Source organism: Haematobia irritans, chromosome 2, assembly GCF_050003625.1.
Source record: "Haematobia irritans isolate KBUSLIRL chromosome 2, ASM5000362v1, whole genome shotgun sequence".
Classification (NCBI taxonomy): domain Eukaryota; kingdom Metazoa; phylum Arthropoda; class Insecta; order Diptera; family Muscidae; genus Haematobia; species Haematobia irritans.
In genome coordinates, this window is record NC_134398.1 from 102,151,726 (window position 1) to 102,163,344 (window position 11,619).

An 11,619-nucleotide genomic window follows, 5' to 3' on the forward strand; every position below is an offset into this window, starting at 1 on the left:
AAGTGAACACAGCTTCTCAGATCTTCGCTACATCAGCTTCAAGTTTGATATTCATACCACCAAGACCATATTTCCGCCAAATGTTAGGAAAGCTGACTGGAATAGGTATAGGGAATCGTTCAATATGATGATACCGGAAATACCAGAGACAAATATGAGCACTGTGCAAGTTATCGAACACGCAGTGGAGAGGATTACTAAGGCCTTCAACATTTCACTGAAAGCTGCATGCCCTAGAGGGAAGCCAAGAGGGAAAAATCGACCACCATGGTGGTCTCCGGAGTTAGGTAATATGAGGAAATCGTGCAGGAAGCTCTTTAACAAAGCTAAATCCACCAGATCTCCTGTTGATTGGGATGCTTACAAGAAGAATCTGAGAGGATACAAGCGAGAACTGAGAAAGGCTCAGCATAACTCTTGGAATGATTACTGCAGCAGCATTGAGAATACGTCCGAGGCTTCCAGACTACGGAAGGTTCTAGCATCCACCAACTCCGCTTCAGGTTTCATTAAAACATCAGAGGAAAATTGGACAACGCCCAGTGAGGAGACGCTGGAGGTACTATTGGACACACATTTTCCTGGAAATCAGACGGTTGAACCATGTACTGGCGGTGCCACAGTTGCTCAGCGGTCGTTTCCTGTCGAGGAAATTGTATCGGAAACTAGAATAAGATGGACGCTAAATAGCTTTGGACCATTCAAATCCCCCGGACGTGATGGAATTACTCCGGCGGAGTTACAAGCAGCAACTGACAAAATTATCCCCTGGTTGTCGGCGATATATAAAGGATGTATCAACTTATCATATATCCCAGGAAAGTGGAGGGAAACAGAAGTCGTTTTCATACCTAAAGCGGGAAAAGCCTCTCACTCGGGGGCGAAGGATTTCCGACCAATCAGCTTATACTCATTCCTACTTAAGAATCTGGAGAGGATGATAGATATTTATCTTAGAACTAGCATCGATTCAAGTTTGTTCTCGAAACGACAGCATGCATACTCGAAGGGCAGGTCTACTGAGACCACACTACATGAACTAGTCAGCTTTATTGAAAGCTCAACCGACTGCTCCTGCTAGCACCGTAGACTCCCAATGTCCTTGTCATATGACTAGTTTTGCTTAGGACAGACGCCTCTATATGGGGGTGTTTTCAAACACAGACCAGTGTTCTTTACAATACACAGGTATTCATAATTCTGATGATTCTCTCGATTACAACATCTCTAACATTGGCATACCTAACAATAATGTGTATTGTAAAGAACTCTGGTCTGTGTTTGAAAACACCACCATATAGAGGCGTCTGTCCTAAGCAAAACTAGTCATATGACAAGCACATTGGGAGTCTACGGTGCTAGCAGGAGCAGTCGGTTGAGCTTTCAATAAAGCTGACTAGTTCATGTAGTGTGGTCTCAGTAGACCTGCCCTTCGAGTATGCATGCTGTCGTTTCGAGAACAAACTTGAATCGATGCTAGTTCTAAGATAAATATCTATCATCCTCTCCAGAGTCTTAAGTAGGAATGAGGATAAGCTGATTGGTCGGAAATCCTTCGCCCTCGAGTGAGAGCCTTTTCCCGCTTTAGGTATGAAAACGACTTTTGTTTCCCTCCACTTTCCTGGGATATATGATAAGTTGATACATCCTTTATATATCGCCGACAACCAGGGGATAATTTTGTCAGTTGCTGCTTGTAACTCCGCCGGAGTAATTCCATCAGGTCCGGGGGATTTGAATGGTCCAAAGCTATTTAGCGCCCATCTTATTCTAGTTTCCGATACAATTTCCTCGACTGGAAATGACCGCTGAGCAACTGTGGCACCGCCAGTACATGGTTCAACCGTCTGATTTCCAGGAAAATGTGTGTCCAATAGTACCTCCAGCGTCTCCTCACTGGGCGTTGTCCAATTTCCCTCCGATGTTTTAATGAAACCTGAAGCGGAGTTGGTGGATGCTAGAACCTTCCGTAGTCTGGAAGCCTCGGACGTATTCTCAATGCTGCTGCAGTAATCATTCCAAGAGTTATGCTGAGCCTTTCTCAGTTCTCGCTTGTATCCTCTCAGATTCTTCTTGTAAGCGTCCCCATCAACAGGAGCTCTGGTGGATTTAGCTTTGCTAAAGAGCTTCTTGCACGATTTCCTCATATTACCTAACTCCGTAGACCACCATGGTGGTCGATTTTTCCCCCTTGGCTTCCCTCTAGGGCATGCAGCTTTCAGTGAAATGTTGAAGGCCTTAGTAATCCTCTCCACTGCGTGTTCGATAACTTGCACAGTGCTCATATTTGTCTCTGGTATTTCCAGTATCATCAATTGAACGTTTTCCTATACCTATTCCAGTCAGCTTTCCTAACATTTGGCGGAAATATGGTCTTGGTGGTATGAATATCAAATTTGAAGCTGATGTAGCGATGACCTGAGAAGCTATGTTCACTTAAAACCTGCCAATCAGATATCATTTCATTCAGTTCTTGCGAGGCCAAGTCGACGTTCAAAACCTCTTGCCTGTTTTTAGCAACAAAGGTTTGGGCATCTCCCTTATTGCAAACTACCAAATTAGTACGCAAAATAAAATCTAGGAGTGACTCTCCTCTTGTATTAATGTCACCACTTCCCCATATACTATGATGTGCATTTGCATCGCATCCCATAGTGAGTTTTGTCTTTGTTTTCAATGACTCCTCAACTAAGGTGTTAACGGCACATGGAGGCATCTCCCTATCATGTCCCATGTAGACCGAAGATACCCAATATTTGCATTTGGCTATTTCTAAACTGGCAACGACATTGTCTGTATTGCACATTGAAGGAAGCAGAAACAAGTTAAGCTCGTTTTTAGCAATTATACAGGCTCGATTTACATCACTACCAGTATACTGCAATAGTTTGAACCCCGGAGTACTTAATTCACATATTTTGTTTCTATAAACATATGGTTCTTGAATAAGAACTATATCTATGTCCCCTTTCATCAGGAGAACTTTTAAGGCAGCACATGCAGCCTTACAATGGTGAAGATTTATCTGGAGGATCCGTAGGACCATCGAGATTTTCAACAACCGTCACATCAGCCGTTTCAATCGAGTCATCAAGAATGTCCTCTTCAGAGATCTCGGTGACTCTCGCAGTAACGATAGGTTCATTTAGAATAGATTCAGGGTCAGAAGGGTTTGCAGGTATCCACGCATGTGCTCTAGGTCTAGCCGGTATGTCTTTCTTCTCGACTAACTCTAGAGCAGCTCCTTCCCAAACTTCACCAATTAGTATCAGAGCAGCTTTAAAACATTCTATAGACCTCTGGTCCTCAAATGCGACTAGCTTAAATCGTCCTTGATACCAACCAGCCTCTTGGTGTTGAGGATCTGGGCCGGGAAACTTTTCTAGCACCTGTGAGTAGACGACAGACAGAGCATTCTCAATTTCCCCCATTTTTGCTTTGGAACCATACCGTCCAATGCTTCTTTATTAATGATAGCCATCACAAGGCTGTCTTTAGCAACTGAGGCAAACGATCTTTGATCCCTTTTGGAGGATGGCAGCTCATCCGGCGATCGTTCCCTTTTTCCAGTCTCAAGAATTCCTTGAGCCCATTTTAAGGAATCGCTTTGTTTAGCCGACAGCGTACTTGGGTCGACTGATCCTAACTTCTTTAGGATAAACAAAGTATTTCTGCGTTCCTTGAATCTCTTTCGTGAGGGATTACCTCCTTTTGATGTCGTTACCTTAGAAAAAGTTCGAATTGTCATAGTGTCGCCACCTGTCGACCCGTCTACAGGTCGACTAATTGGGCCTAACTCTTGGTCATTGCCCAGATTTATAACTCCAGTCGATACCCGTCCACTGGGCCCTGAAGTTAGCAACCCAGTGGATGACTTGGAATTTCGCTGCATGGTGGCTTAATATCCCACCACACTTGAAATTCTTAGTAGGTACCTATTACGATGAGTTTATCCGCTATTGAAAAATACGTCCGTTCCGTTCGACGGTTGAATAGAGATTCCTGCAAGGGGGCGGTAAATGTTCATGTCAACAATGAACGTAGAACCCTATTAATAAAATCCCAATTATCGTTTTAAAAAATCCCGAAGATTATCTCAATTATCGATAAGATACCTGAATATCTTAATTTTAAAATGTCAAAATACTATTTGCCCCAACTAAAGTCCCATCAGAATTCAAACTTCCGCTAAAAGCAAGTCACCCTCTGTCTAATTCGTTGTAAAACCTGATACTGGTAAGACCTGAAACCAGAAATAAATCCGACCTTTTCAAACAAATCCTAAACCAACTGTTTTTCCTCACTCCTTTTATTTCCATATGATCATTGGGAGCATACATTATTACAATTCTTGCGGAGACGATTAAGATAATTGTCTGAATCAGAAGTAAGCGGATCCTCTTTCGAAGTCGAGGGAGATACCAAAGTTGAAGACATGGATAGACACCGTATGCGAGAGGAGGTTTCTATTGCCTCAGAACTCACCAAAGTTGAACCTATGGTTATTGCGAGAGTCACCGAGATCTCTGAAGAGGACATTCTTGATGACTCGACTGAAGCGGCTGATGTGACGGTTGTTGAAAATCTCGATGGTCCTACGGATCCTCCAGATAAATCTTCATCATTGTAAGGCTGCATGTGCTGCCTTAAAAGTTCTCCTGATGAAAGGGGACATAGATATAGTTCTTATTCAAGAACCATATGTTTATAGAAACAAAATATGTGAATTAAGTACTCCGGGGTTCAAACTATTGCAGTATACTGGTAATGATGTAAATCGAGCCTGTATAATTGCTAAAAACGAGCTCAACTTGTTTCTACTTCCTTCAATGTGCAATACAGATACTGTCGTTGCCAGTTTAGAAATAGCCAAATGCAAATATTGGGTATCTTCGGTCTACATGGGACATGACAGGGAGATGCCTCCATGTGCCGTTAAGACCTTAGTGGAGGAGTCACTGAAAACAAAGACGAAACTCATTATGGGATGCGATGCGAATGCACATCATAGTATATGGGGAAGTAGTGATACTAATGCAAGGGGAGAGTCGCTAATAGAGTTTATTTTGCGTACTAATCTGGTAGTTTGCAACAAGGGAGATGCCCCAACCTTTGTCACTAAAAACAGGCAAGAGGTTTTGGACATCACCTTGGCTTCGCAAGAACCAAATGAAATGATATCTGAGTGGCAGGTTTTAGTGAACACAGCTTCTCAGATCATTGCTACATCAGTTTCAAATTTGATGTTCGTATCACTAAGACCATATTTCCGCCAAATGTTAGGAAAGCTGACTGGAATAAGTATAGGGAATCGTTCAATATGATGATACCGGAAATAACAGAGACAAATATGAGAAATGTGCAAGATATCGAACACGCAGTGGAGCGGATTACTAAGGCCTTCAACATCTCACTGAAAGCTGCATGCCCTAGTGGAAAGCCAATGGGGAAACATCGACCACCATGGTGGTCTACGGAATTAAGTAATATGAGGAAATCCTGCAGGAAGCTCTTTAACAAGGCAAAGTCCACCAGAGCCCCTGAGGACTGGGATGCTTACAAGAAGAATCTGAGAGGATACAAGTGAGAACTGAGAAAGGTTCAGCATAACTCTTGGAATGATTACTGCAGCAGTATTGAGAATACGTCCGAAGCTTCCAGACTACGGAAGGTTCTAGCATCCACCAACTCCGCTCCAGGTTTCATTAAAACATCGGAGGGCAATTGGACAACGTCCAGTGAGGAGACGCTGGAGGTACAGTTTCCTGGAAATCAGACGGTTGAACCAGGTACTGGTGGTGCCACAGTGGCTCAGCGGTCGTTTCCTATCGAGGAAATTGTATCGCAATCTAGAATAAGATGGGCGTTAAATAGCTTTGGACCATTCAAATCCCCCGGACCTGATGGAATTACTCCGGCGGAGTTACAAGCAGTGACTGACAAAATTATCCCCTGGTTGTCGGCGATATATAAAGGGAAACAAAAGTCGTTTTCATACCTAAAGCGGGAAAAGCCTCTTACTCGAGGGCGAAGGATTTCCGACGAATCAGCTTATCCTCATTCCAACTTAAGACTCTGGAGAGGATGATAGATATTTATCTTAGAACTAGCATCGATTCAAGTTTGTTCTCGAAACGACAGAATGCATACTCGAAGGGCAGGTCTTCTGAGACCGCATTGCATGAACTATTGAAAGCTCACTATCTGTCAAAGAATACACTATCGTGGCGTTTCTAGACATCGAAGGGCATTCAATAATGTCCATCCGAGCTCGATATTACATGGACTGACAACTCTGAATGTTGATCGATGTATACTCAGGCTGTTAGACGAACTGCTAATGAAGAGACGTATTTCTGCCACACTAGGACAAGCAAACATACAAAGGTATGTGAACAGAGGCACTCCCCAAGGAGGAGTTCTATCACCTCTTCTTTGGAATGTTGCTATAAATAACCTTCTGGTTACCCTAGAAAAAGAAAGGATAAAAGTGGTGGCATACGCAGATGATGTGGCTCTGGCAGTCAGGGGAAAATTCCCATCCACAATCAGAGATATTATTCAGAGGGCCCTCCGGATGACTGAAAAATGGGCGAAAGACAATGGTCTTGGGGTAAATCCTGCAAAGACAGAATTAGTCATGTACTGCAAAGATCGCAAAACTCCCACGGTTAGGCCTATTTCCTTAGGGGGTATTGAAATTCCCTTTGGTGAGTGTGCAAAATACCTTGGCGTTATTTTGGACAGGAAGCTGAACTTTAAGCTTAATATTGAAGAAAGGGCGAGGAAAGCAACGGTAGCTTTATACTCGTGCAAAAAGGCAATAGGAAAAATGTGGGGACTAAAACCAAAAATTGTGCATTGGCTATACACGGCAGTGGTTAGACCTATAATGCTATATGGTGTTGTAGTCTGGTGGCCGGCACTTCAGAAACCGACTTGTTTAGATAAAGTTCAGCGTATGGCGTGTGTACAGTTCCGAGACGGCTCAGACTGGAATGGACTGTATTGGTTAATTTGTTTGCTCCCAGAACAGTATAAGTTGAAATAAAATAAAACAGAAAAAAAGAAATTGTCCAATAGGTATTTATTCCGAACAGCAGCTTCTTACCAGTAGAAGGGTGTCAACACAAGTGAAGTTAATATTTACAAAAATGGCAGACATAATGATTTAGTATAATGTAAATTCATTTAGAGAAGGACAAATAATTATTAACAAATAAATTGAGTGAAAGCTTTTCCTACGTAATAGGAAAAGCATTAGAGTGACCATATTTTGACAAAAGAATTCAATTTGTATCTAAAACTTTCTTATAAATATAAGGTAATTTTTAAAAATAAAAAGGTTTGTTGAACGGAGTTAAACATGCCGCCCTCCTTGCAGCCATGCAACCTAGTATCTACAGGCTCCAGATATTATCCAACCGAAGACTGTACTCTGGGCGATAGGCATGGAGGACGATGTTGGATTAAACCTGCGAGAAGTAGCTTGGGTAGCTGGACGTTTCCAATGACAACTTCAATATTAGACGGCAGGTAGAAATGGGGATCAGCTAGCGTGGTGAGATGATCATATATAGACTGCAACTTTTTTTCCGACATAACTTCTGGCAAGGCTATGTTGAGTTGAGGTTTGACTTGTCCAATGATTTGAACTTTGACTGTTTCATCATGATATGATTGGAGGTTCAAAGTGCAGAATTCTGAGCCACCTTTCCGAGTAGTGCGGATGTGTAGACGTTGTACCAGTGACCTTAGTATGATAGTCTGTATTCCGGCCGAATTAAAGATCATTCGCAACTTGTGAGGTCCATTCGGCGTTAAAACACGAGCTAGTGCACGAACATTTGAGTCGGTACCTTTAAATACCCTAAGTACCCTGCCCAAACACCACTCGTTGGGAGGGAGATTATCCTCCTTAACTATTACAAAATCATTGATCTTAAGGTTTTGTTGAGCAGATTGCCATTTAAATCTCTTTTGAAGTTCACAAATGTACTCGGTTTTCCAACGCTTAGCGAAATGTACCTGCAAGGTCTTCAATCGTTGCCACCGATTTAGTAGTTTCAAGTTATCATTGTATTCCTCAGGGACGGCAATTAACGCAGCTCCCCTTAGCAAATGACCCGGTGTCAATGAGACCAAATCATTTGGATCTTCACTTATAGGCGAGAGCGGCCGAGAATTCAGAATACTTTCGATTCTAACAAGTAGAGTAGCGAATTCCTCATAAGTAAATTTAACATTCGCGGCGACTTTCTTCAAATGAGCCTTCATGCTTTTCACCCCGGCCTCCCACAACCCCCATGTGGGGCGCATGGGGCGGAATGAAATGCCATGAAAACCCGTGCAGATTGTATTTATCAGCAGTACACCTCTGTGCATTTTTCAGAAACGTTTTATACTCAGTCGCTAGGGCTCGACTTGCACCCACAAAATTTGTCCTATTATCAGAAAACATTTTATTCGGTAGCCCCCGTCGACCTACAAATCGCTGGAAAGTAGATAAAAATGCTTCAGTGGTTAATTCCGAACAGACTTCCAAATAAATAGCACGAGTCGAAAGGCAAACGAAGACGGCTGTATATCCTTTTTGCAATCGTGCATTTCTAATCCTTGATGTTTTTAGCTCAAATGGCCCAGCGAAGTCGACATCCGTATTTGTGAAAGGCAAGGAAAAAGTACAGCGTTCAGTAGGCAACGAACCCATGATTTGTGTGCGAATACGATTTTTGTATATTGTACAGACATGACATTTCCTTATACAACTTTTTATTGCACTTTTCAGGCGTATTATATAAAACTCTTGGCGAATAGCACGCAGCATAACTTGGTGTTCTGAATGTAACAAGAGTTTATGGGTAAATTCAATAAATAGTTTGCAGAAACGTGATTTTTCAAGCAGTATGACAGGGAATCGTTCGTTATAGCTAAGATCAGAATTAGCTAAACGACCATTAACTCTTAATAGTTTATGTGTATCCAAAGTGGGATTCAATGTTAAAAGTCTACTCTTCGAACTAATAGGTGAGTTATTCTCAAGAGCTTGTTATTCAGATGAGTAATACCTGCGTTGGGCCAATCGAATTAAATTAAATTTAGTAAAACACATTTCCTCGTTACTAATGAAATCAGTTAGCGCCTGCGAATTCCATTGTCTTCTACGTTTTCTTATAAATCTGTATATATAACATAATACCCGAATTGCTCGGCCAAACGATGAAAATCGGTCTAATATATCATCAGCCAGAATTTCAGTATTAAACGCAGAAACTTTTCGCTCAATCTCAGGTTCGTTAAAAGTAGTTTGTTTAGGCCACAATTCACTTGGCCCCAGGAGCCATTTTGGGCCATGCCACCACAGTGAGTTCATGTTAAGTTCCTGTGCCGTACATCCTTGAGTACCAATGTCTGCAGGGTTTTCATTAGTTGGAACATGTCTCCAAGTAGCGTTTCCAATATTGTCCAATATTTGAGATATTTTATTGGCTACAAAAGTTTTCCAGTGAAAAGGCGGTTTGTTCAGCCACGCCAACGTAATTGTAGAGTCAGACCAGAGAAATAGGTTCGAAACAGAAAATTCCAAATTTTGACACACAGACTTCAACAGTTTGGATAACAGTGCCGCCCCACATAGTTCCAGTCTAGGTAGGCTTATAGTTTGTAGTGGTGCCACTTTACACTTGGAAACAAGTAAATGAGAAGTTTTAATATCTTCGGTGGAGATAGTACATAGATATATGCAAGCACAGTATGCTTTCTCCGAAGCATCACAGAAGCCGTGGATTTGAACACGTTTTTCAGGAGAATAATTAATCCATCGAGGTTTTTTAATTGATTCAATATCAATAAACTTCGAAATAAATGTTTCCCACTTCTCTAACGAATGAGGCTTGATTTCCTCATCCCAGTCTGTTCCGTCAATCCACAGTTGTTGCAAAAGATCCTTTGCAACAATTATAATAGGTGACAACCAACCAGCTGGATCGAATATTTTCGCAATAACCGACAGTATTTTCCTCTTTGTTACTGGAGAATCACTAAGAATAATATTCGAAACTTTATAATGAAAAGTATCAGTTAGCGCATTCCAACGAATGCCTAAAGTCTTAGTCTCGCTTGTATCTTCAAATTTCAAAAACTCTTCGTTCAGAAGATCCTCGGGGGGCATGTCTTGCAATATATCAGGATGGTTTGACGTAAGCTTTTTTAATGGAAAACCAGCAGAATTAAGCAAGCCTGTCAGTTGCACCAGATAGTATCTCTCCTCGGTGATGGAATGACCACCAGAGAGAATATCATCGACATAAATTTGATTTTGCCTTTCCGTCTTCACTAAGTTTTAACAGAGTTCGGATTGCCAATAGAGGGGCACAGTTAACTCCAAAAGTAACAGTTTTTAGCCAATAATCGCGGATCGGTTCAGTCTCAGCATTGCGGAATAAAATTCTTTGAAATTGTCTATCATCCTCATGTTAATAAATCTGACGATACATTTTTTGTATGTCGCCGTTAAAAACGTATTGGAAGAATCGCCATCGTATTATTACATTCATCAAATCATTTTGCAGTACGGGCCCAGTATGTAGTATATCATTTAAAGATACCCCAGAAGACGATTTCTTCGATGTATTGAAAACGATTCTCGTTTTGGTGGATGTACGCTCAGGTTTCACGACAGCATGGTGTGGGAGATAATATGAACAATAGCTGTATATACTAGTAATCACCGAAGATGTGGTACGTTCCATATGGTTCATGTCTAAATATTCGGATAGAACCTTTATATATTCAGCTCCCAGCTCCGGCGATTTTAGGAAAGTTCTTTCCAAGTGAAGAAACTGAGCCATAGCAGCTCGTCTCGAAGATCCAAGAACCACTGTAGAAGGAAGATCATGCCGAAATGGTAATCGGATAACATATCTCCCGTCAGGCCTTCTAACAGTGGTTTCTTTGTAGAAGTTTTCACACCAAAGGTCATTGTCAGATACATTCCTTGCCGAAGGAACTTCTTCAAGTTCCCACAACCTCCTCAGATCTTGATTTAAAGTATCAGTATTAGTACAAAAGGATGCAAAAGATTGAATGGGCCGGGCACTTGGTGGACCACCTAAAATCCATCCGAATTCAGTATCTTGTGGCAGTAGATTTCCAGAAACGTTTTTCTGGACACCCGATTTCAAAATCAGTGGAAAAATGTCGCTTCCCAATAACATGTCGATTTGTCCTGGTCTATAGAAGAGGATCTGCTAAATCCATATTTTCCAATTTCGACCAATCAGAAATTCGAGTAGGCATAGATGGCATGAGATGATTCAAATTGGATAAAACAATTGCCGTCGTCTCTAATCTAAAATTGGACTTGCGCGATTTCAATATTATATTGCAAATTTTAAATGAATTTTCCAGAACGGTACCCCCAAGTCCGGAAACCGTCGTTAAAGTTTTCTTCGTGGGTATGGAAAATTTCTTTGTAACCCTGTTTGGTATGATACTGTTCTGGGAGCAAACAAATTAACAAATACAGTCCATTCCAGTCTGAGCCGTCTCGGAACTGTACATGGTCGAACCGGATAAGTTGAAATAAAATAAAACAGAAAAAAAGCAGGTTTTCAGTTT

At 41.6% G+C, this 11,619-nt stretch overlaps 1 protein-coding gene across 1 annotated transcript; it reads right to left on the reverse strand.

The window, feature by feature from the left end:
• Window positions 1-8,462: 8,462 nt before the first annotated feature.
• Window positions 8,463-11,216, reverse strand: LOC142224887 (uncharacterized). Its single transcript, XM_075294664.1, has 4 exons — window positions 10,490-11,216; window positions 9,069-10,335; window positions 8,536-9,020; window positions 8,463-8,494 (listed from the first exon to the last, which is right to left on the reverse strand). The coding sequence occupies exons 1-4, from the start codon at window positions 11,214-11,216 to the stop codon at window positions 8,463-8,465; spliced, it is 2,511 nt and encodes an 836-aa protein (XP_075150779.1).
• Between the last annotated feature and the right edge of the window lie 403 nt (window positions 11,217-11,619).

Bases quoted from the DNA above. Each gene is read 5' to 3' on its own strand.
- LOC142224887 (XM_075294664.1), bottom strand. From the start codon at position 11,216: ATGTTATTGGGAAGCGACATTTTTCCACTGATTTTGAAATCGGGTGTC. The intron at 10,336-10,489 runs GTCAGATTTATT...GTTAAAACTTAG, and splicing joins CGACATACAAAAAATGTATC to TGAAGACGGAAAGGCAAAAT. The intron at 8,495-8,535 runs GTTCGGAATTAA...TCTACTTTCCAG, and splicing joins TGCTATTTATTTGGAAGTCT to CGATTTGTAGGTCGACGGGG.